This window comes from Diabrotica virgifera, chromosome 6 (assembly GCF_917563875.1).
Source record: "Diabrotica virgifera virgifera chromosome 6, PGI_DIABVI_V3a".
Lineage (NCBI taxonomy): Eukaryota > Metazoa > Arthropoda > Insecta > Coleoptera > Chrysomelidae > Diabrotica > Diabrotica virgifera.
Window position 1 is genome coordinate 197,824,821 of NC_065448.1, and position 27,206 is coordinate 197,852,026.

At 33.8% G+C, this 27,206-nt stretch overlaps 1 protein-coding gene across 1 annotated transcript in view; it reads right to left on the reverse strand.

The window, feature by feature from the left end:
* Window positions 1–27,206, reverse strand: part of LOC126887118 (Y+L amino acid transporter 2-like) — a 128,149-nt gene that overhangs the window by 41,344 nt on the left and 59,599 nt on the right. The window contains exons 2-3 of the mRNA XM_050654469.1: window positions 7,289–7,518; window positions 3,215–3,474 (exon numbers count right to left, since the gene is read on the reverse strand). Of these exons, the coding sequence (XP_050510426.1) occupies window positions 3,215–3,474; window positions 7,289–7,518 (490 nt within the window). The remainder of the gene's footprint in view (window positions 1–3,214; window positions 3,475–7,288; window positions 7,519–27,206) is intronic.

Consider the following 27,206-nt stretch of genomic DNA (forward strand, 5'->3'; position numbering starts at 1 on the left):
ACGAACTTCACGACCCAACATCAGGCAGGTTGGTGTTTGACCTGTAGTTTCATTCACGGCCGAGCGGTAGGCCATCAGGAATAAATGAATGTGTTGGTCCCAATCTCGCTGATGTTCAGATACAACTTTGGACAGGTGTTTACCCATCGTTCGGTTCATCCTCTCGACCATTCCATCTGATTGGGGATGCAGGGGTGTTGTTCTGGTCTTATTGACACCAATCAATTTACAAACGTTTTGGAAAAGAGCTGACTCAAAGTTTCGCCCTTGGTCGGAGTGGATCTCCAAGGGAACACCAAATCGGCTGAAGAATTCTTTAACAAGTACCTCTGCAACGGTAGCAGCTTCTTGATTTGGTAATGCATAGGCCTCGGTCCATTTCGTAAAATAATCCATGGCTACCAGGATGTATTTATTTCCAGCATCAGTTTCTGGAAATGGACCTGCAATGTCGATTGCTACTCTTTCCATAGGACTGCCAACATTGAACTGTCTCATGGGTGCTCTCTTTTTACCAACTGGACCATTACCGGATGCACACAGTTCACATTTCTGGCACCATCTTCTTACATCATCTTTACAGTTCACCCAATAGAACCGTTCTCGAACCTTTTGCAGAGTCTTCGTAATACCAAAGTGTCCACCTGATGTACCGTCATGCAACTGACGCAATACTTCTGACACTTTACTTTTAGGTACAATCAACTGAAGCTTAGATTCTGTACCATCATCGTTCTCAAAGGTTCTGTACAGAAGATCATCTTTTAGTATCAGGCAATTCCATTGGCTCCAGTAGGCCTTGACTTCCGGACTACATGCACTAATGTTTTGCCAACTAGGTCTCTCACCTCGACGCATCCAATCCAATACTCTTTTTATACACGGATCGTCTTCTTGGGCTTCTTGTAACTGTTGTGGCTGCCATTGCTCATTAACGACGGTAGTTCGTCTCACAGGGCAAAGCTGTTCATCTACTTTAAGCCGGTGATTACAACTTTCACTGCATGGCCGTATCGAGGAAGCATCTGTATTTGAACCAACTCTTCCAGCCCTCTTCATGCGTCTCTTCGGCATCGTGTCACGAATCACCCTCCGTACCATTTCCACCAAACGTTCATCTTTTCTCTTATCGCCTTTTTCCATGGCTATTACTCCATTGTTTCGTGAAGCTTGGCTAGCTGCTTCGTGTTCCAAGGCAATAGCAAGTGCTTCATCTAAAACTTTCGGTCTTGCTAGTCGTAAAGCTTTCTGTAGTTCATTATCTTTCAGCCCATTGACGAAGGTATCTACTGCAATTTCTTCTAAAACGCTGTCTGGCACCTCTGGATAAGCCAACCGCACCACACGAGCCACATCTGCTTCAAATTCTTGCAGATTCTCACTTGCTCGTTGACTTCTACTTCGCAGTTGTGCTTTGTATACTTGTTGTAGATGGGCATCTCCATAGCGTTTTTCTAGACGAGTGAACAAGGTCTGGTAACAATTTTCTTGACCCTTGGGAATTGACCTTAATATATCTGCAGCATCACCTCGTAAAGCAGCAGTCAAGGAAACAGCCTTTTCTTGTTCGGTCTTGGTGTATGGACCAAGAGGACTTTCCATCAAATGGTGGTAATTTGAATCTCATATTATGCGACGTTTCGTCTCTCGGTAGTTCATCTTTCACCACAGGATCTAACGCTGCTGCATTAACTGATGGTTGTACTTTTGTATCGGTTATCATGCTCTCTAGTTGTTTGATCTTTTCTTCTACGGTCTCTACACTTTTCTGCATCTTATCGAATGTTCTAGAAACTTCTTCAAATTTCTCGTCGTTCTGTCTACAAACTTCTTCAAGTTTTTCGTTGTTTTGTCTACAGACCTCTTTAAAAGTTTCGTCAATCTTTTGCGAAACACTTTCGAATTTCTCATTGTTTTGACTACATACGTCTTTAATTATTTGAGAAGTCTCATCGAATCTTTTAGCAACATTTTCGAATTTATCGTCGCTTTTTCTACAAGTTTCATCAATCTTTTGAGAAGTCTCGTCGAATCTTTTAGCAACATTTTCGAATTTATCGTCGCTTTTTCTACAAGTTTCATCAATCTTTTGAGAAGTCTCGTCGAATCTTTTAGCAACATTTTCGAATTTATCGTCGCTTTTTCTAGAAGTGTCATTGATCGTTTCAGAAACAGTTTTTAATTTCGATAAGATTACTTGTTCTGCTGACTGGAAGTGGAACGTCTCTGGGTCATCTCCGTTCTTCGTGAGGACATCCTTGAGTCGTGCTTGTAGGACTATCTTGCACCCACTGCTGTCTAATTCGTACTCTTCTAATTGTTCACGGAGCTGTTTTATGGTCAGTTCTTGTAGCAACATCTTTGGTCGGCACACACGTACTTTTCAAAATGTCTAAGTCTTTCCGAATACCGAACAATCAACGCACTTCAATTATTCCCGACGAATAAAGTTCAAAAGTCTTTCCGAATACCGAACAATTAACGCACTCCGATTATTCCCGACGAATAAAGTTCAAAAGTCTTTTTTTCACTTTTCATTTATTTACACCCCACACCTGACACCAACTGTAACAATTACGAGCGTTCGGGTATTTATTTACGACTTTATTATTTATTTATACAAGTTTACTTTACAAACTTTAACTTAAGACTAACTCTATTTACAAATATGTCCTATTTATATATGCGATACAGATATTCCAGAAATATCTATATATCTCCAGCTATGTCCATGTGACCGCTTGCACGTCATCGGCGCTGCATCGGCGTATCTCGAAACATCGATAGTGTTCTGTCTGTGCGGAGACGGGAGCTGGTATACGACGGTAGGTCAATAATTATTTTGTTACAGTATGTATCAGTTTGTTGTTCTGAAATGTCAACAGTTACACACCTTTCAAAATTTTTGGCTTTCTATTTGCATTTTGATACAACCAGACAATATTCTAACTCTGGCTTTCTTTAATTGTAGCATTTAATCACTTGTAACGCCGACCTGAAGATGATCTGTATATTGTAGAGATCGAAACCGGTCGTCGAAGTAAATTAAATGATTGTGAGTAAGTCTGTGTTTCTTTACTTCATTTAAAACAATTTCGTGTGAGACAAATGGAGATCCATATTCTTAGTACACTTAGCTTAGTTCACTATAAACTTTTTTGTGATAACTGATTGAAAAAAAAAATAAAATTAATACTACATCTAGTATACATACTTGTAAGGATCCTTAAGTTCCTCCGTAACGTAGTTTAAATAATTGTAACCGGAATAGGAAAACAATCCTGAATAGAAGGCCAGCGCAATATGGCCTGGATCCCAATTCGATCCTTGCATAGGCCTTTGAAAATGTTCCACATGGCCCGTACAAGCATAGTAGATTCCAGCAATCACAATAATTCCAAGTGCGAACATTTTCGTGGCTGTGAATATTCCTTGGACCCGTGTTACCCATTTAACATTATAGCAATTAATGGCCTGCAAAAGTAAAGAAGAAATATTTAAATAATCTTTTTATGATAACTTATTAAGTTTAAAAATCAATTAGTCCAGTCGCCAAAAATTTGACCTCTAAAAATCATACGAACAATCTGGATTTTGCAGAAAATATCAATTTTGGGACACCAAAAAAGGTGCATAAAAGTTTTCCACTCGTACACTGAGCTTCCCCTAAGCCTCCCCCTTTCGTAGGGGGTAGGAAACGGAAAACATCGATTTACCTTGAGGTAATTTTTTAACAAAAATGTCTATTAACACTTTTTGTGTGAAATGAATCCTTCTCACAAATAACGCTTGAAACGACCGGCGATTTTGAACGTCAGTTACGCGCGCGAAATCAGTTTTTTAAATAAAATTTGTATCAGCTCGACGGTAAAAATTCGATATCTTTTGATCTGAGTGTCCTATCGACAAAAATCAAAATTCGTTTCAACGTTGAAGAGTGCAGTTTTCTTATGCATTTTTTGGTTTTTGCCACAAATGAAACTAGTTTCTATAAAGCTGTTAATAATCTTCAAAATCTATAACATGAAATTTAAATTTTGAGTATTGGCTAAAAAACGCCGAATTTAAATTTTACGTTACAAACGATCTAAAACATTTAAAACTAATTCAGCTTTTAAAACTAAGTTTAAATTCAGCGTTTTTTAGGCATATTTAAAATGCGTCATATTTGTTGCAGCTGTCATATTAGCTGAAAAAATTGAGGATCTTCAGTGGCTGGTGTCCAGAATAGCGGAGTATGGAAAAGAACACGGTGTAACAATAAACGTCAAGAAGACACAATATATGAGAATATTGAAAACTCAAATAAATAACGAGAATCTTTTCTTAAACAGAACCAATGTCGAACGAGTGGATCAATATGCATTTCTTGGAACAATGATCAACTCCACAAATAAAAACATTACTTCCAGGAAATCAAAATCAGAATAGAAAAGGCTAGAAGGCCCTAGCCCGGTAAGATGATAAAAAATTCCCCCAACTCGATTCGAACTCCATATAGGTCACAGTTTAGCACATATAGAGAAACTCACTTTCTGAAATTTTTAGCCCCCTAGGTGGTCACGTGACCCACCTAGAGCCTAATTAGGCTTTTTATGTTTTTATTTTTTATCTCAGCCGCAGCGAGAGCTAGCGAAAAACTTTAAATAGAAAAGTTGTAAATTTCAAAAAGTTCTGCTCGAAAAAAAATTTTTTTTGGCGGGATATTCAAATTTTAGGACGATTTTAAAATTTTAAATGAATATAAAAAAATGACAAGACATTCGTTCTTACGAAAAAAATTTATAACGTGTATTTTTGCATAATGTTTCACCCTGAATTTTTTCAGATTTTTAAAATTAGTGAGACGTACTTTTAAAGATAAAAAACAGCATTTTTTTGCTTTTTGATACAATTTTATAAAGGGTGTTTAAAAAAGGTAACACCGTCATGCGTCACTAGGATAGGTAAAAAACTGAAAAATAATCGGGGTTTGCCTAATAAAAAATGTTTGTAATGTCATCCATTTTCAAGATACAACTTACAACTTTTTTATTTCAAGTTTTTCGCTAGCTCTCGATGCGGCTGAGATAAAAAATAAAAACATAAAAAGCCTAATTAGGCTCTAGGTGGGTCACGTGACCACCTAGGGGGCTAAAAATTTCAGAAAGTGAGTTTCTCTATATTTATGTGCTAAACGGTGACCTATATAGAATTCGAATCGAGTTGGGGGCATTTTTCATTATTATCTTACCCGGCTAGGCCCTTTTAACAAAATGAGAAAAGTGCTCTGCACAAGAGATTTGAAGTTAGGATGAGTTAGGTTGGCTAGGTGCTACGTTGTCTCGATTTTGTTTGATGGAATGGAAGCTTGGACCTTGAATGCGGCATCAATGAAATAAAAATGGAAGTCTTAAATACCATCAAAACAAGAAAATTAGAATATCTCGGACATATATTACATGTGGAGAGAATACAACTTGCTGCAATTGATTACTCAGGAACGATTCAAGGAAACGCATAGTGAGACGCAGAATATCGTGGCTGTGCAACCTGAGAGAATGGTACGGATGTACATCAAATGAACTTCTCAGAGCAGCCGTCTCTAACCCGACTAGCTATGATAATTGCCGACCTCCATCGGCAAGATATTTGTTGCCAAAACTCAAAATCGAAACTTCATGTCAAAGCTGGTTCGGATGATTTTTAGAGGCTATGTGACATTTTCGTCTCTGACTAGTGACGATTGGAGAAAATTAGTTCACAAAGAAGATAGAGTAAATATGAATGAAATATTTCTATTATATTTCTGCATATGAACATTTTTGTTCTTTTTAATTATTCGTTGTCCCATGTTTATTCTTCTTATTCCATTTTTCTTACAATCACTATAAAATCCAAGGCGAATGGCATATTGCGTACTACCATTCAAACGTTGAAAAAAAGCGATAAGGAAATTATTCGAATTATTTAGAAAGGTGTAAACTCACAGAGTTGCTCACTTATAGCACCAATTACTAGCTGATGGCCTCGGCTGAAAGAAATGGCAAATGGTAGGAACACTTGTCTATGTCTATAGTATATTCACTTCAAAGGAATGTAGTTTGTTAACACGTCAATGGTTAACACGAAAGTACATGTACAAAACACGTAAAGAGAGTTGCTGATTGTCGTTACTTGTACCCCCTTGTTACTTTTGTTACGCTTTTATATATGTTACTTTACAGTTCAAGTTGATTATCCAGTTGGAGTTGACTTCTCCTAGTTTGAGTTAACTCAAACGGCTGGTTTTAGTAAAAATAGATTTTAAATATAAAATGAAGATTTTTATTCAACATTTACTAGTAAAAGTAAACTACAACTACTAGAAAAGTATACTCTTCTCAATGCCATTTAGTAAGAGCTGATTCACACAAACAACCGAGTCTAAAAATTAAATCTTACTGATGTTCAAATCGTGATAAGTAGTTGAAACGGTCAAAACAAAGAGACGCACACTCATCAAAAAGCACGTGAGATTATACTCGTATAATCTACATTTACTGAATCGATCCAAGAATAGTCAACTCAAACTAGTAAGAATTGATTCTATTTTTCCCGCGATCTACTTTTACTAACAAAGGGTGTTATGAAGAGTTTTTTCAACTAGTATCAATTTTTCAAATCAACTCTTACTGCTCAGTTTAGTTGGAGTTGACTCGAACTAGGAATAGTCAACTCTAACTGAGAATCAACTTGAACTGTATATATCATCAGTTACAGTATTCGTGATTTTGTAACAGGTAGATACCTCTTCAGCACCTCTAGAGAGTGTTAATAATAGGTTTGTTCGTAGTACGATCCAAACGATCAGCAACCGCTGCCAATCATCAGACGCATGCGCAGTTACCAGTTAGCGCTGCGCAGTTACCAGTTAGAGATCGTAGACTACGAACACGCATGCGTCTGATAGTTGGAAACGATTGCTGATCGTTCTACGAACAGACCTAATGAATTGATCACGCGTCACGCGTCCCTTGTGTGGACAAACTACACTTCTTTCAAGTGAAAATACTATAGTTATGGAAAAAATCGGTCGCAAAAGCGTAATGCGTAAGCGTAATGTATAAATCTATTAATCTAAAATGAGAAGCCACTATGTTAAAGATATACCGAAGATCCAGGTGAATCCGACAAGAAAACCAGATTTTTAATATTTCAATTCAAATTATTATCAATTATGTATTAAGAATCTGAACATAACGTGTTTCTAATCTGTGCGAACCAGGAAAATAGCACACCACACATACAACTACAAAAATATACTCACCGTTAAAATACAAATAGTAGCTGCAGCTATCAGTCGCACAGCTTCATACGGCGCTGGACAAGTGCCCCACAATGGTTGTACGATGTATTGGGCAAACGTGATTGCCGTTATAGCGTTTCCTACAGGCACCAAAACAAATAGTGCTACCCAAAGGTATAAAAATGACGGAAGGGACCCGAAAGCTTCTTTGATGTAAGCATAATCTCCTCCAGATTTTGGTATCATAGTACCTATAAAAATATTGTTTGTGTTATTAAAATAAAGACACAAATTGCGTACAACATAATAGAAAATAATACAATTTCAGAGATTTTGGTCAATGTAATTATAAATTTATTACTCTAGGCCTAGGCAGTTGGTAGACTATTGCTGTCCAATACAGATGAAATTTCTATTTCGAGAAGGAACACATGCAGTCCCCGGATAGTTGTACCTTTACGTATGTAATCAACAATTTAAACCCAATAGCCCGACCAAAGAACAATCTGACCCCAAAAAAAATAAAGGATTGATGAAAATTTGGAAATAGGCAGTTGAAATTAATTGTCTATTATTATGTAAGAAAAAAGTTTACAATTCTACATCCCCTCCATTTTTGTAAAATACCCCCCTCCCTAAAAATAATAAAAAGAGGGGAATATCCCCCTCTCGAAGGTGAAAAATATACATTCAAAATAAGACCGGAATTAGATAAAATTACTACTTCTAAACAACTTTTATTCCTAGAGTTTTTTCAAGTCAATACTTTTCTCGAGTTATTTGCGAGTGAATATATTCATTTTTAACAAAAAAAAACATGTTTTTGGACTGTTTTTCGGAGATAACTCAAAAAGGAAGTATTTTAGCGAAAAAAATATTCTTAGCAAAAATATAGCTTATAAAAAATTTAAAAAAAATATGGTGTATGCACGAGGTATGTAGACCCAGTAGAAGCAGAGTTGTAGCTAATGAAAAGTAGGTTCTTCGTCAAATTCCAAATCGATATTTCAATGTGAAATAACCCAAAAACGGAGACTTTTCGGGGAAAATTCATTTTAACTTTTTTAAAGTGTTTAAAAAAGGTTTATTTTTATTAAAAAAAAAAACTTGTAACATTAAAAGTAAGTGAGTTACGCTCAAAATTGTTGGTCCCTTTTATTCTTTGGTAAAAAAATCACGAAAATCACCCCCTAATTAGCATCACAAATAAATTTTATCATTAACACTTCATAAGTTACTTTGATTATGTATTATTTATATGATCTGTAAGTTTCGTCGGTTCAAAGTGCTTATTTTTGAAAAAGCTGTAGTTAAAATGGCTTGAACGAGTAACTAATCACGAGTTTAAAAAATTTGTAATGAATTTTCCCCGAAAAGTGCTCCGTTTTTGGGTTATTTCACATTAAAATATTCGATTTGGAATTTGACGAAGAAGAACGTACTTTTCATTAGCTACAACTCTGCTTCTACTGGATCTGCAGACCACACGCATACACCAATTTTTTCAATTTTTTATAAGTTAATTTTTACTAAGAATATTTTTTCGCTAGAATACTTACTTTTTGAGTTATATGCGAAAACCGTCCAAAACATGTTTTTTTGTTAAAAATGAACATATTCACTCGCAAATAACTCGAAAAGTATTGACTTAGTGAAAAAACTCTATAGAACAAAAGTTGCTTAGAATTAGTCATTTTATCCAATTCGGGACTTATTTTGAACGAGAAAAATTTCACCCCTGAGAAAATATTTTTCACCCCGTATTTCCCAATTTTTGTTAAATGGAGGGGATGCAGAATTGTAAACTTTTTCTTATATAATAATAGACAACTTCAACTACCTATTCCCAAATTTTCATCCTTCCTTTCTTTTTTTGGAGGTTTTCGTAAAATTTTGTATTCCCTGATCGGGCTACAGCCACTGTTTGATTTTGCGTTTTAGCGCAAGTACTTCAAATTTCACTGAAGATGGACTGATAAGTCTGAAAACGTTAGTTCTGCATAATTATTATAAGCTATTTGGATTTTTAATTTACTTTTGATACTATACAATAGAATCTTCTATACAATAATTTACATACTTGGAATAAAAATCACAGAAGGGCAAAATGTGAATGGGACAACAGTGATTCTCAGTTTGGGTTTACGCAAGGTTTAGGAACAAGAGAAACAATAGTTGCAACACAGGTGTTGGTCCAAAATTGTTACGATCAGAGGAAGGACGTATTCCTGTGCTTTTTAGATTACGAGAAAGCGTTTGATAGTGTCCAACATCACAAGTTAATGCAGATCCTCAAGAAGCTTGATATAGACCAAAAAGACATAAGATGCATTGAAAACTTGTACTGGTATCAGGCAGCACAATTAAAAATAGACAATTCTATATCCAAACCCATACATATCAGAAGGGGTGTTCGGCAGGGATGTCTGCGCTCCCCTCTTTTATTTAACATTTATTCGGAAGCCATATTTCAAGAGTCTTTGGAAGATGCAGAGATGGGAATCAAAGTGAATGGAGTATTGATCAACAACATACGATATGCTGATGATGCTGTCTTAATTTGTGACAACATAGCAGATCTTTAACATGTCACTATAATCGGAGAATACAGTAAGCGAATGGGATTAGAGATTAATACCAAAAAGACCAAATTCATGATCATCTCCAGAAACTCGGATGCATTTGAAAACTCCACCATAACACTGAATTCTAAGTCCATTGAAAGAGTGAGCAAATTTAAATACCTGGGAACGTGGCTTTTTAAAGACTGGGCATCGGACAGGGAAGTCAAATGTCGCATTGAGCAAGCTCGACAAGCTTTTGTAAAATTCAGGAAGGTACTGACCTTTTCAGAGTTCTATCTTACACTGAGACTAAGGTTTACTAAATGCTACGTGTGGTCGGTGCTGCTATATGACGTAGAGGGTTGGACACTCAAAACGAGGGATATAAACAGATTAGAACCCTTCGAAATGTGGCTTTATCGCCGTAAAGATACCATGAACGGCAAAAGTAACAAATGTAGATGTCCTTAAAAGAATCAACCAAGAACGCCAGCTTTTCGAAAACATCAAGAAAAGAAAAACGGCGTATTTGGGTCACATCATGCGAAGCGCAAAATACCAGTCCCTTCAACTTATAATCCAGGGTAAAATTGAAGGAAAGAGAGGAATAGGACGCAAGAAAATGTCCTGGATCCGAAACGTAATGCAATGGACAGGGATTAACGACATACAAACTCTGATACACATTGCAAGAAACAGAGTTAATGGAAAATGTGATCGCTAACATCCATTAGTGGATTTGCATTTGAAGAAGAAGAAGAAGAAGAAGGAGAAGGGCAAATTGTAAAATTCTGAAAAGGAAAAGAAATAATTAGGACGATAGAAAAGATGAATACTCATCATTCTTCTTGCCTTTATCCCTACGCAGGGTCGGCTTCCCTAGTTTTCATATGTTTCACATGCTCACATTTCTCAATAAGTTTCTATCTTTCTATCTCGGGTCATACCAATATCAAGCCGTTTTACCCGATATGTCCTTTCTAAGCATCCACCCAGCTCTTCTTTGATATTACACTACTACTCCTTCCTGGAACCCGAAATGTTCGACGTTGAACATGAACAAACCATCTTAACCCATACTCTCTCATTGTAGCATCAATTGGTGGTCGTCCTAGACTTCCCCTAATACACTTATTATCAATTTTATCTGTTTTTGTCATTCCACTTATCCATATAAGCATTTTCATTTCCGCCACATGCATTCGATGCTTCTTTCCTTTTAACTGCTTATCATTCAGGTCCGTACGCCATAGCTGGTCTTATTGCTGTTTTATAGAATGTTCTATTCAGTCTAAATGGAATTTTTCTGTCACATAACACAACACTTGCTTCCTTGTACTTCATCCATCAAAATCTAATTTTACTGCATGCATCGCCATCTATTTCCTCATTAAACAAACTGAAAAGTCTCAGATGCAGAATTCACCATTATAATAAAAATTAAAATGGTAAATAGTTATTTAAATCTGAAACTTTTCTTGTTGAAAGTTCTTTCTGGTACATCCTTAATCTGCGACTTTTATAATTTATAAGACAGCAGACGACGAATATAGAAAACAGAAAGGACTCTACTATATGCAGTCACATTCCGTTTTCGTTCGTCTAGGAAAACGACAGAAAGAAACTTCCTAGTACTCAAATCTGAGTAAAGATAGAAAAGTAAAAGATGGTTTTGCTTGCTTTCGATTCAGAGGGATGCACAATCGCTGGACAGCTGTTTCTGCCATTGCAGGCTTCCTCAACAGCGCTAGCGTACACACCTCTGAATCGAAACCAGCCAGCCCATCCAGGGCCCCCGCAAGGCTGATTGGCGCCCGCGTGCGAGACATATTTTAGCGCCCTTTAAATCTACTATAATATGTATAATATGTATAAAACTAATAAATATTTTTGAAAAATTTAAACCCAGAATGAAAGACTACATTATTACTGAAGCCGAAAGTCCCTGAAAACTTCTATAATGTTTATTTTAATAAGTTACAGGGGTGAAAATAAAAGAGAAAATTTAGTGTGATTTTTAATAATTGCAAATATTTAATTCAAAAGAAACTTTTTATTTATTTTAAGGGACTGTCGGCCCTCGGCAATAACGTTATCTTTCATTCTGCGTTTAAATTTTTTTAAAATACTTATTAGTTTTCTCAGGATTCGAAAAAAATGAATAGGTACATTTAAAACACATTGAAAATTTTGAGGGGCGACATTTTGCGCCTTTTCCCTTAAATTTTTTGTAACATTAATGAAGCACCCTGCATATTAAATTAAAAATATACATTTAAGTAAATAAACAATCATATTTTGTCATTTCAAAGTTTTCAAACCAATTTTATACAGGGTGTCTACATATCTAGGAACCATATGGAAAACTGTTTTATTATTAATTTTACGAGAAAAAGTTATTCTTCATAAAAAGTTCTACATTGTCTAGAACTCAGAATGCAACCATTAAATATCAAATTTTATGAATCTTATAAGAGGTATGTCAAAAAATATGAATTTCGGTCAAGAGCAAAGTACGTTTAGTTTTCACAATATTGAAAAGTTGTTCAGCATTAAAAACTATGTTTCTATATGCAATTATATCCTACTAGTTGAAATATATTGTGATCTAGAAAGTCACTTTACTTTTGATCGAAACTCATATTTTTTTACATATATCTCATATAAAATTGAAAAAATTTGATAGGATTTGATGGTTGCATCTTAGATTTTAGACCATGCAAAGCTTTTTAGAAAGAACTTTTTATCGTACATTAATAATTGTACTTTTCAACAACGCCCTTTTCGTTTTTAGAAATAATGTGACAACTATTTTATTATTATTAATTAATTAATCAATAACAATAAAAGAGTTATCGCATTATTCGTAATAAATGAAAAGGGCGTTGGTTGGGTATCTGCAATTTGAGAAAAAAAATTCAATTAAAAGGACGTAATTGCATATTAAAACATAGTTTTTAATTAATTCCAAACAACTTTTCATAATAATAATTTTCGATATTGTGAAATATAAGGTACCTACTCTTGATCGAAATTCATATTTTTGATACTCATAAGATTGACACAATTTTATATTTGGTTGAATTTGACTTTTTAACTATGCAAAGCAATTTATGAAGAATACATTTTTTCCGTAAAATTAATAAAAAAAAAGTTTCCCATATGGTTCGTTACGCAGACGCAATGTCTTAATTATTTTCTTTATTTTTCAAAATAAATTGTAAATTGTGGATTTTATTAGAGGAAACCCGATTATAACTAAAAATGAATTATTAGTATTCTATGCAATGATTATATTACTTACCATTTTCACAATTAATTTAATTTCCACACCACTTAAAATAACAACAAATAAAAAAGATTGTCCAATATTTTTTACACGAAAACAAAAGTTTAAAATCAGGGCAGAACAAGCCCAACGGATATTGCAATAATAGTCGTAGGTAATTATTAACACCAACATAAAATAAATTTTTAAACCTTTCACTGCAGTAAACCACCCGTTCACCAGTAAATGTTATGCCTAATAAACGCATAGACGAGAAGGGAAAAGATACTCAAGTCAAATAAATAATCATAATTCATAGAGTATTTGTTTTCTTAAGGGTAATAATTATCATAACCTCGAGTAAAAGATTCACTTTATACAAGTTTTGTTGACCCTGCAAGTTGTGTTTTTGTTGGAGTAAAACTGCTAAGTTGTGTTTTATGGGTGTTAATAATTTATGTTTCTACTCGTCAGGGAGTGTGATTTGATGTTTATTTGACTATTTTGAGTGTCGCTTTAGTTTACAACATAAAATCGATTGGATGGTATGCCAAGCGTAATTCAATCTACTTCAAAGAAAAAAATTAGGAAGGAACAACAAAATGTAATATATTTTTGACGGAGTAAGTTCAACACTTCAGGACGGGAATAATTATTTTTTCAGTAATAACACAATATTTGATTTTTGAGATTTCTCTAGCTGTTCATGAAATAATTAAAATTGTATATAAAAAATAATTATCTCATTTAAAATAAATATTTCTTATTTACCAAACCTTTGGTTTGGCGCCCCTTTGGGGTTACGCCCACGTGCGCTGCACGCATTGCACGCCCGGATACGGGGGCCCTGAGCCCATCTAGCACGCTAGCGCTGTTGAGGAAGCCTGCAATGGCAGAAACAGCTGTCCAGCGATAGTGAATCCCTCTGAATCGAAAGCAAGCAAAACCATCTTTTACTTTTCTATCTTTACTCAGATTTGAGTACTAGGAAGTTTCTTTCTGTCCTTTTCCTAGACGAACGAAAACGGAATGTGACTGCATATAGTAGAGTCCTTTTTGTTTTCTATGTTCGTCGTCTGCTGTCTCATAAATTGTAAAAGTCGAAGATTAAGGATGTACCAGAAGGAACTTTCAACAAGAAAAGTTTCAGATTTAAATAACTGTTTACCATTTTAATTTTTATTATAATGGTGAATTCTGCATCTGAGTCTTTTCAGTTTGTTTAAGAGATGTCGCTGGATTGCGTCCCAATGGGGATTTCAATGATCTTTGAAATTTCCCTTAAATAGATGGACTGGCTGCTTTTAGGTTCAGAGATGTGCACGCTAGCGCTGTTGAGGAAGCCTGCAATGGCAGAAACAGCTGTCTAGCTATTGTGCATCTCTCTGAATAGAAAGCAAGCAAAACCATCTTTTACTTTTATTTCCTCATTATTAGATATGTAATACCGGTCCTAGGTATTAAAAACGACTACTTTTCACAATCATTTCCCCGTTCAAATCATATTTACCGGTGACACTTTTCTTATTGATTCAGACAGAGACAGTTATTGAACAGAGAATCTCACAAGGAACTGTGCCATATGCTTTCTTAAGATCAATGAATAACATATGAGCGTTTATTTCTTTATTCCTGCATTTTTCCATCAACTGTCTTATAATAAAAATTGCATCTGTTATTGATCTGCCTTACATTAAGCTAAACTGATTATCGGATAAGTCGGTTTCTTACCGTATCCGTATACCAATTACTCTCTCCCATATTTTCATGGTGTGACTAAGTAGTTTTATGGCCCTGTACTTTGTATATTGTTGTATATGTCCCTTGTTTCTGTAAACAAGTACTAATATACCGCTTCTCCATTCGTTTGGCATTTGTCACACTTCCATAATTCTGTTAAATAAACTTGTTAGGCCGCACCTACATAGGGCTTTTCATTCACAGTCATTTGTTTCGAGCTTCTGTCATGTGTCACATAATATTAATATATCTACGTCATACGTTATTGTTATTGGTATCTACAATAATACAAACGAAAGACGTATGACGTAGATATATTAATATTATGTGACATGACAGAAGCTCGAAACAATTGACAGTCGATGAAAAGCCCTATTGGATCCGTTTTTCTCCGATCCGATCAGATCAGATCATTGACAGTCATTGATTGTTATTTGTTTCGAGCTTCTGTCATATGTTGTATAATCTGTGTATGATATTAATATACACGGATTATACGAGATATGACAGAAGCTCGAAACAGATGACTGTGAATGAAAGGCCCTATAGGGCTTTTCATCGATTGTCATTTGTTTCGAGCTTTTGTCATGTGTCACATAATAATAATATATCTACGTCATACGTCTTTGGTTTATATCATTGATATATACCAATAACGTATGACGTAGATATATTAATATTACGTGACACATGACAGAAGCTCGAAACAAATGACTGTGAATGAAAAGCCCTATTGGATCCGTTTTTCTCCGATCCGATCAGATCAGATCAGATCCGATATCGGCCGACGTCGGGAGTAGCTTCTCCTATTTTCATCGAGAAGTGTTTAGTTTCATTCCGGTTTTTGCATAGAAGTAATTTAATTTTTTGTTTTAACTATTTCATGAAATAAATCAACAATAAATAGCTTCCAAATCTTAATATTTAATTTTGTAATATGTGTCTCTACAAGATAGATATTTTATAATGTGTCTTGAATATAAGGGTTACAAAATATCTTTATTTATAGGTATAAAATTTAATACCTCTAGCACAGAATAGGAAACAATTATTGTTTCCTATTCTGTCCCTCTAGGTAAATAGTTTTATTGGAACGGTCAATAATTTCACTTTGGTTATCAAATTCTAACGGGTACTACGTGTCTTTGAAATTGCCAACTAATTTTGGATAAAACCTTACAAAGAGAACCGAAGTTTATTACTGCTCAATTTGTGATAAAAATATTACTTATATGCAAAAACCGGAATGAAACTAAACACTTCTCGATGAAAATAGGAGAAGCTACTCCCGACGTCGGCCGATATCGGATCTGATCTGATCTGATCGGATCGGAGAAAAACAGATCCAATGTAGGCACCGCCATTTAATACTATGGGTTTATTTTTTAATCCGACGTCGGATCTGATCTGATCGGAGAAAAACGGATCCAATGTAGGTGCGGCCTTAGCCAACTTGTTCTTGTCCCTACTAATGCTGTTCACACTTCCCCAAAAGTATCATCTGGTCCAACCTTTCTGTATTTTTTTAACTGCTTGCAAGAAAAGGTAATAAAATTGCTAATTAGATTTATATGTATACCGGGTTATAAATACCGCAGAAGGATGAAACACCAATAAAGGGATAAAAACAATGTATAATGATAAATCAAATGAAAATAATAGGAAAAAAGGGATGACAAAAATGGTACTAAATAAAAAACTTCTTCTTCTTCCTCTTTATAAGCAATTCTGCTTGTTCATTGGCGGATTGATACCTCTATGGAAGGTTGTCACTCCATCTTTTGCGCGGTCGGCCGATACTTCTTCTACCGATTGGTGATTTATCTCGTGCTATTTTGACCACACGTGTCTCCCCCATTCTGGTTATGTGGTTGTTAAAATAATGTGGTTGTTAATAAAAAACTTATTTGGAGAAACAGAGAGGAAGATTATGTAAACTAGATTTCATTTTAAATTCTATCAGCTATAATTTATGCTTAAAATTTAAATCCAGGAACAGAATAAATATTAAATAACATGATTTTTTACATTAAATCCCATATAAAAAAACTCAATTGCTAAGAAGACGGTAAAACCAAGATTGTTGAAAATACAAATACTACTTAAGGTTAGGTACTATAAACTATAAATAACATATAATCATAAAAATTATAATTTTAAATGCAGTTCTTATCGCTTGTGGTTTTACCGATAAAAGGCATTAAATGAAAAAAATTGGATAAGGACTAATGATGTATTACGAGTAACACGGTTTAACATGTTACTGAAAAATCCGCTGTTGTATGGCTGAAAAATAAATCTATTCAAGAAGCTTCAAGTGGTAACTACTTTATTACCCTTTACAGGTTACCACTAAATGACTATTATTTGAGTGTTAAGGGGGGATGTATGGTTTGAAATATTTTCAACGAAAACTTTTCGTTTATAAATTTGCAAAAGTCTGTGTGTTATTGCGTCGCCGCTCCTGCAATACTTAGAGCAAGTGTATCGATGGATTCTTATGTAGTTTTGCCTTCTGAATCCAAATCTGAAAACGGCATTTCGATACCTCTAACCGTCTTGGAGATAATCGACCTCAAACTCTAAAATGTGACGTCACAATCCGGTTATCTCCTACCGACGCACTAAACGTCAGCTCAAATGGTTGATTAGGAAGTAGGCTACTTTTTTAAATCTCGATTTGTTAAACATAACATATTGTAGGTTATTTGTTATTTACATTTGAGTTTGACACTTCGTAAATGTCAAACTAAATTTTAAATTAACTATAGGGCTTTTCATCGATTGTCATTTGTTTCGAGCTTCTGTCATTTGTCGTATAATCCGTGTATATTAATATTATACACAGATTATACAACATATGACAGAAGCTCGAAACAAATGACTGTGAATGAAAAGCCCTATTATTAAAACATCAATGACATTTTTGATAGTGAATTTAATTATACTACATTCGCTCTCGCGAGATTTTTTTTGACACTGACGTTAGTAATTTCTTTTTTGAAAAATTCAGTTGTCAGAAGTGACTGGAAATTACTACAAAACCAACGCACCTGCTCATATCCAATATTATTAATAGTAAACAGACATAAAAATAACATAAACCTTACGCCAATCAATATTTATTTATTTAAACCATTATAATGTATTGATAGCAAATGAGAAAATTATTTATTGTACAAAATAAAAATATTTTGTAGAAATAAAATTCAAAAAATTGTATGGGATTAGTAGACACTCCCACTATTTCTAATAATTCTTCTTTTTTTAATGAAAGATTAAGTTGATTTTAGTTGATTTTAGCAGTTAATAGTGTGAGGTAGGAATTTTTGTGTTGTACGTTTCCTATTCCGAATGTCTCAAAAAAAATCTCGCGAGAGCGAATGTAGTTTATTATATAAAATAAATAAGATGTTCAAAAATACAATTTGAGTTTTTGAGTATAATATTTTAAAAGCAATAATTTATTAACAGCTCTAAAAAGGTTTATACCAGTATACGCCCTCCCCTTTATGATAAATGGACTGTTCCATTTGCTACGAAATATGAAATTAAAATATACCTAGTCGGTTCGCTAAAATCGACACAACTGGTTAATGATTTTATTAGGTAATTTTTTTGTTTTTTGAGAATTTTGCCGAAATTGGCAAAATTACTAAATATTTAGTAATTATTAACTATTTAGAAATTATTTTTTTGTCGAATTGGCAAAATTATTGACTAAAATCAATAGCCAATTGTGTCTGAGTTTAGCGAACCGACAGTATATGAAATAATATTGTTTGGTATAAAAAATTATGGTCTGATATGTGCAATTACATCCTTCTAATGGAAAAAAATATTTGAAGATTTTTCTCAAATTACGGATACTAACAACATTTTCATTTATAACTCTTTTATTTTTAATTTTACGAAGAAAAGTTATTCTTCATAAAAAGCTCTTCATGTTCTAAGATTTATGATGCAACCATCATATATAAAATTTTATTAATTTTATACGAGGTATATAAAAAATATGAAATTCGATCAAGAGTAAACTACCTTTATAGTTCATAACATTTAAATTATAATGATATAATTGCACATTAAAACATAATTATTAATTCTAACCTACTTTTCATAATAACAATTTTCCATATTATGAATTAAAATACGTAAATATACAAAGTTTTCGTTATGATAATGCTCGCATTTTCAACTTGTTTTTTAAATAAGAGTGCATAATTTCAAGAATAGGGCTTTTCATTCACAGTTATTTGTTTCGAGCTTCTGTCATGTGTCACATAACATTAATATATCAACGTCATACGTTACTGATATATGCCAATGACACAAACCAAAGACGTATGACGTAGATATATTAATATTATGTAACACATGACAGATGCTCGAAACAAATGACAATCGATGAAAAGCCCTATAGGTACTATCTGAAAATTTTAAATTGATCGGAATAAAATTACCAGAGATACAGCATGTTGAATATCCCTACCATCAATTCGCTTTTCCTCGGTTTCGCGCCTGCACGCTTGAGCGTAGTGAGAAACGTTCCACAACCAGGCCCACCGTGAGGGGGGTATACTAGGTACATTTTACCGGGGACCGCTGATGTAAGGGGCCCGGCGTCGACCAGACCAAAGACGTAATTTTTCCAGTTTTTTTACTCTTCACTTTATGTTCATAATGCGTTTAATTAACACTCGGCTATACTTTATATGAGCTTTACCTCTATTTTGAAATATATTTTATTGTTTTATTCTAATATAACCCGGTCCATATAGACATTTCAAATAACAAAAATTGCCGGAGAGCCAAATTTTGGTGGAGAGCTAGGGTATACCATAACACATAAAGTTTAAAAAGTCCCCATCGATCCCATGTGTGCGTCAAAAGTTATTCGGGGTCAAAGGTCAAAATTTGAGATTTTTTTCGAAAACGGTAAGTTTTATCAAAAAAAAACCTTAAACCAAAGTTGTAGATCTTAAAATTCTCTACAAAAATAGTCCTTACTATTTTTTTCCTAAGAGTTGCCATTCCTGAGATATCGCGATTCAAAGAGTCACATTATACATGATATGTACACGTTTCCACACCACCTGTGAGGTAGTGTACTCGGCGCGTTTTTTTACCGTGGTTTCCCCTGTAGGCCTACTCCACTAACTGTTTTGACAATTTTAGGATAATTTAAGGAAACAATACCGGTCAAGTTCTAGATATTACCTTATTATTGATATTGATTATTGATATTGCTATTGATTATTATTAGGTTAACTATTGTTTTGATTTCTTTAGATATTTTAATCAGATTCATATTCTTGAAAGTCTACTTCAACAGTCAAGTCTTCGTCGATTTCATCTTCTTCCTCTTCCTCTTGCTGGATGTTCAAAAATTGTTCAAATGTGACTGAGTCATTGGTCTCTTCATTAAAATCACAGGAGTCTTCATCTGTTGTACTAAACTGGACATTTGAGCAAGACTGACCTTGGCAGTTGGTACACACCAGAGAACACAGCAACCCGACTTTTTTACATCCACATTTGGCACTACAACCTTTTTTGCAATTGCAAAAAATAGTGTTAAGGAGTTTTTCTGGAACAGGTGGGAGTAAGGTTTTAATCGGTTCCAGAGTATTATCTATTAATTTCCAACCCCAGTCTTCTGGATTCAGTTCATTGCCTAGCCATGTTTGAACTTGATAATATACTCGATACAAATGTTGAAAAGCAGATGCTGATGTTGGAGGAAGACATGATAGTTGTACTTGTTTCTTGTTTCGCGTATTTTTTACAAAAGTTAAGTATCGGTATTTATCAAGACAAATAATTTTTTTGGAGCTCCATAAACCGCAAGAAGAAAGCGAATTCCTTCCGTAATTATTGTTTGCGGTGTAGAATCAAGTTCTGTAAAAACTTTACAGCAGTCAGTCAAATCTTTTTTTTTTTTCGAATAATTTAAGTACTGACGTTTTGCCCCTTCTGTACATTGCGGACGTAGTGTCGCAGCCGGTTATCGCATGTAAAAATAAAATGTACTTTTGGCATTTGGGATAAGCCGATAAACTATTTGATGAATATATCTCTGTTCGCCGTTGAGCCCTTCCAGGTTTCAGAAAATAAATAACTTTATCTACTGGAGTCCTTGCAGTAATCAGTACCAACAAATCAACATCTTCACCAACTACAATTGTTGTGTTTGTTGCCTTAAATTTTTCAATTGCTGTTTCAATTATAAGGACATCTGCGTCATTTTTAGCTTGTTTCACTTCAATATTCGCAGCTGTTAATTTGTCAGTTAACATGGAAATGAAACGAGATTTATTATTAATGTTGGCGAAAAATTGTTGTTGATTCGCTGGAACTGTTATATTTTCATCAAAGATAATCTCGGAACCCGATGATGTTTTTGTAGTTCGACGACGTTGTTCTGCAGCTTTAATATTCTTTGTCGAGTCATTGTAGCCGTCAAATACCACTGTCACTGTAAGCCCGTAATGTCTGCGTAGATATAGTATTTTTACTACAAAAACGTTATTACGTAGGTCAAAATTTTTGACGTAAGAGAACTGTCAAAACATTAGAATGTGACTTTTCATTATTGCTATGTTTATTATAAACACGGCAATAATGAAAAGTCACATTCTAATGTTTTGACAGTTCTCTTACGTCAAAAATTTTGACCTACGTAATAACGTTTTTGTAGTAAAAATACTATACTGAACATATTTATCAAAAATAACGCTAAAGGTTTCTTCTCGATCCCACACAACGCGATGTAGTAGGTACCCTCCATCAATAATGTAAGTAGCGTTTCTACGATCAACCTCAGGATTGACTGATTCAAAGCAATCATAAATTGCTGACTTTGTTGTTTTGCGCATTCCAGCTGCATCGAAAAGTGATAAGGGGTAAGGAGCTAATTCATACTCAATAGCCATTGCCTATAATAGACAATTTGTTCTTTTTTAAACAATGGTATAGCCAAATGTTTTTCAAGGCCACGTGGATAGAGGAAATTCAGTTTGGGACTGATTACCTTTTGAAGAAATATTTTCAGAATAGTATAATATAATATACTATATAAAAGAGACACAAATAGGCATTTATACTTGTCTTAAGGGCCACATATGTATATACGTGGCTTATATGTGCATATAATGTATAAAGTAACTTTTAAAATCGCGATATCTCAGGAATGGTAACTCTTAGGAAAAAAATTGCGAGGACAATTTTTGTAGAGAATGTTAAAATCTACAACTTTGGTTAGAGGTTTTTTTTTGATAAAACTTACCGTTTTCGAAAAAAATCCAAAAAATCTCAAATTTTGACCTTTGACCCCGATTAACTTTTGACGCACACATGGGATCGATGGGGACTTTTTAAACTTTATTTGTTATGGTATACCCTAGCTCTCCACCAAAATTTGGCTCTCCGGCAATTTTTGTTATTTGCCAAGCATTTTGATGTCTAAGTTGACCGGATTAAATAACGGCGCAAGAAGCTTGCCAGATTTTTTAATGATTTGCCTGGGCCTAGTAGTAACGCGACTGATAATTTTGAGCCCGACGAAATATTTCGCTGTGAAATAGTTAATATTGTTATAGATTGTTTAAGCAATTAAGCAATTTAACCCGCTGAAGAGGAAAGATTCTTAAGCAATTAAGCAATTTAACCCGCTGAAGAGGAAAGATTCTTTAGTTGTCTTTCTCGTATTAAAAATGCTATGAGATCTACAATGAAATAGGATCGGTTAACTGGCCTAGCAACTTTGTGCATTGATAATGATTGGTAAAATCATGCGATTTTTCGAAAATTATAGACATCTTTGCCAATCATAAAACTCGAAAAGCGCCTGTATTTTAAAAATTTTCTTTATTCTCTAATATACAGTACGGTGCTAATGAAAGGAATAAAAGGAATAAAGGCAACTTTATGAAAAAATCCCGAAAAAGGTCGATTTTTATTTTTAAATTATAATATTTTGGCATATATGTCATACTAGTGACGTCATCCGTCTAGGCGTGATGACGTAACCGATGATTTTTTATATAGGAATAGGGGTCGTGTGCTAGCTCATTTGAAAGGTCATTCAATTCTCGATTCAGTAGTATAAGTATTTACATGATTACTTGTACAGGGCGTCCAAAAAATAATTTTAATTCAATTATTTAACAAAAAAAAAAGAAGAATGTATGTAATTTATTTAACTCAAAATACATTTGACTGTTGCCCGAAAACAGAAAAAATGTTTATTTCAGAAATAAACATTGCTTTTCGATTAAATTCAATGTTCAAGCCAGCTCCCGCCAGCCACCTGCCTCTTGGAAGCTTGAACATTTAATTTAAGCGAAAAGCAATGTTTACTTGTAATATAAAAATTGCTGTCTGATTTCTGACAGCAGTAAAATGTATTTTTAATAAAATAAATTACATACATTCTTGTTTGTTTTGTAAAATAATTTAATTTAAAATTTTATTTTTTACACCCTCTATAAATAATTATGTTAGTGTTTATATTACTGAATAGAGAATTGAATAACCTTTCAAATGAGCTAGCACACGATCCCTATTCTTATTTAAAAAAAATAATCGATTACGTCATCACGCCCAGTTGGATGACGCCACCAGTATGACATATATGACAAAATATAATAATTTAATAATAAAAATCGACCTGTTTCGGAATTTTTCCTTAAAGTCGCCGGTTTACGAAATACCGAATTTATTCCTTTCATTTGCACCATACTGTATAATAATCAAAATTTAATAAAATTTATTTTTTATTTGAAATGTTTCTCATTATTTATTTATTATTGATAATTTTATTTGTTATAAAAACTAAACAATTTTTTTCGCTCTTCACTTTTTGCGGGGGGCCCACTTTTCACTTGTACCGGGGCCCGCTCATCCCTCTCGGCTACCCTGTCCACAACTACTGTTCACCTTCTCTTTTATAGATTACTCCTGAGTCAAAAAACATTCGGATGTGCATTTCTTTACGATTTGATAAATACGAAGATGAAGGTGCAGTTGTCAAAACTTTAAACGCGTTTTTCTCAAAACTACTTTTTCGAATGTGGTGGACATTGTAACTAAAAAACTACTCGACCGATCCACCTGAAATTTTGCATAGATTTTTTTAGACATTTCGTGCTTTTGAGATATTTGTTTTTATGCTTATTTTTTGTTTAGATATAATAAATATGTTGATTTTCAACCTTTTGTTACAAAGAATTTCGTTTTTTTGACTTCCGAGTGATACCATGAACCCAAAAATCGTTAAAAACAATAAAACTCGACAGCGTTACCTCGAGAAACTCATAAACTAATAAAATCTCTTTGAATTTTTTGTGTCACATAATTCAGTGACGAGTTCTGATGTCCACCGCAAAATGCAGTGTTGGCTTATTTTTCAATGTTTCAATTTGGATATTCTGTGACTTAATATGCTCATTTAATTTAAAAATGAAATAAGTGTACCATAGTTAAAAAAAATCACAAAAATGTGTTTGAAATGTTGATTTCAAACCATACCTTCCCCTTAAAGCGTCCTTGATTATTTTTTAAAGATTTTTGGGCCGATAGGAGTGGATACTTGTGCGGTTTGTTTTCCTCTATTGCGATGAAACGTAATCAGTTTTTGATAACAGTGAAACAACATACACAATCACGACTTTACCTTTAATTTTTATTGTGTCTGATTTGAAACACATCGTTCTTACTCCATGGAAATAATGTGTTCAGGACTTTAAATAATCCAGTTATCCGACAACGTTTTTAGTTATTGTAGAGCTATAGGAAAAACCTACCTGTTTCCTGCCAAGGGTTCGGGGCCGTTTTTTAATTATTAACCACTTATTGCAATAAACGCGATTTGATCAATTTTTTGCACCCTATTAAGGTACTTGTACACTTTAGAAGACCAAAAATAAGCATTTTTTCAACATTTTTTTTCTCAGAACCTTTATTAAAAATGAACATGAAACTTTTTACATATTAATATCCAACTCTTAGAGAGTCCAACTCTTAGAGAGTATCTTTTTCCATTTATACAGGTATACTAATATTGTAGAGGGCGCCAAAGTCGAGGCTTCGAAAAAAAGTAGTTGCGATGGCGGACAGTTAATCTCAGGATTGGGATCTCTGAAACAAAAAAATCGTACGGCATTTGAAAAAGGAAGGTTTCTTACGTGACAATTTACCACCGTTAGTGAAAAATTCCGCAAAAAAAAGATTTTACGCAAATTTTAAAAAATGTTGTGAAAAAATCGCCCGTTTTTCTTCAGTTTTTCATGGTTAAAAATATTTATTTTTTATTTTTTTCGTAAAATTGTGGTAAATTGTCACGTAAGAAACCTTCCTTTTCCAAATGCAGTGCGAGTTTTTTGTTTCAGATATCCCAATCCTGAGATTAACTGTCCGCCATCATTTTTCGAGGCCTCGACTTTTGCGCCCTCTACAATATTAGTGTACGTGCGTAAATGAAAAAAGATATATTTTTGTACTCTCTAAGAGTATTACAAATATGCAATGTTTTAATAATATTAATTTAAAATTTGTTTAATAAAAAAAATTAACTATTTTTAATGGGAAATAAGCCACAATATTTTTTGTATTTTGACAACGGCATCCGATTTGGACCTCGAAACGTAATCTGTGTTTTTAGTAAAATTGTGAATAAAATTTGATTAAATTCCAATTAATCGTCTAATGCATGATAAAACTTTATCTGTAAAATGAAACTAATTACTTTTTTTAATTATTGTAAACAAATTAGTGGGAATTAAAAAAATATTACATTTTGTCTTAATCATCACAGAATAACTATAGATTTCTTTCAAAATGGGAAAATGATCAGATTTTCGAATATTTATATGTAAAAAGATTTTTTTCTATGGAGAATATTTTTAAAGTTTTTCTAAATGTTAATAACTAAAAATGTCAATAATTTTGCATTAAGATTTTTGATTATAATAAAAACATTTTGCATCTTTTTTTAATATTGATAGTACATATTCTACTTTCATTTGGTACCCACATTAGTTTCTGACTAATATTATTCAAAAAAAGTCTCTGGGATTAACAAATAGAATAACTTTTAAACTAATTGATGGATCGTTCTCAAATTTTGAGGGTTGGTTAAGAATCCGAATACGCAACTTTGGGTGAAATACCAAAGTCCTGAGTTAATTTTAATAATGGTTATTAACAAATAACGATTTTGCCTTATTTTGGAGTTTGCGAAATAACAAATTGACTTTTTAACTTTCAAAAAATCGCCATTTTGAAGCTTTTTTTATTGTTCTAATTTACATCAAAATTTGTAATTTTATGTCAACTATGTATTTAGCTTTTTAAGGTACTAGTACACTTTAGAACAGGGGTGGGCAAATACTTTTAAGCGCGGGCCGAAATGAAATTTTCAAAATATCTCCCGGGCCGGAGACCTATACCCAGTATATACGCTGCGCACACGCTAATGTTTTGGTGGAGGTTTTTCTCTGACCAAGAAATTTTTTTGACAAAAATACTATAAGTATCATTTTAAAACATTTGGACAAAGACATTTGACTGTTAATAATCGTTAATACTAATAATAAATTGTCATAGTTGGGTGTGGGTGTACATGTTCCCAGTAAAATTACGAAATTTTTAATGTGGTCCATTATATTACGCCATAACAAGGATCCAGATAAAAATGAACAGAAATTCAAGAGCAGCCTTTATGAAGATAAGGAAATTTCTGAATAACCAAAGATTCAATCTGCAAATCTGATATCGGATGGTAAAACGTTATGTCAAGTCAACCATCGTCGACGAAATTCAAAGGAGACAACTGATCTGGTATGGTCATGTAGAAAGAATGAACGAAGACAGGCTGCCAAAACAAATTTTAAAATTGACACCAAGGGAAAGAAGAGAGCAGGGCCGAAACAATCATAGCTCTGTGGCATTCAGAAAGTAATGTCAAAAAGGAACCTTCACCCTGGCGAACTTAACGATGGACGGACGAAGCTGGAAACTGGGAACCGGAAGGCGGAGAACCCTATAAAAAACCGGGATAATAATAAAAATGGTATGTCCACTCTATTCTCGCTTATTGGACTTAATGAGAAAGCTGGAAGCTTTTGAGATGTGACTTTTTAGGGAGAATCTTGAAAATACCATGGACCGATCATATTATGAACGACGAAATGGTGTTGCACAGAATATAACAGGAACATAGAACTTTTGACCATCATTAAAAGGAGAAAGACAGCAAGGAGAAAGGGCACATACTTAGAAATGATAGTATGTTGTTGTAAGTTGTTGCAACAGCTGATTATGAAGGGTAAAATCAAAGGAAAAGTGTCCTGGTAGACGACAAATA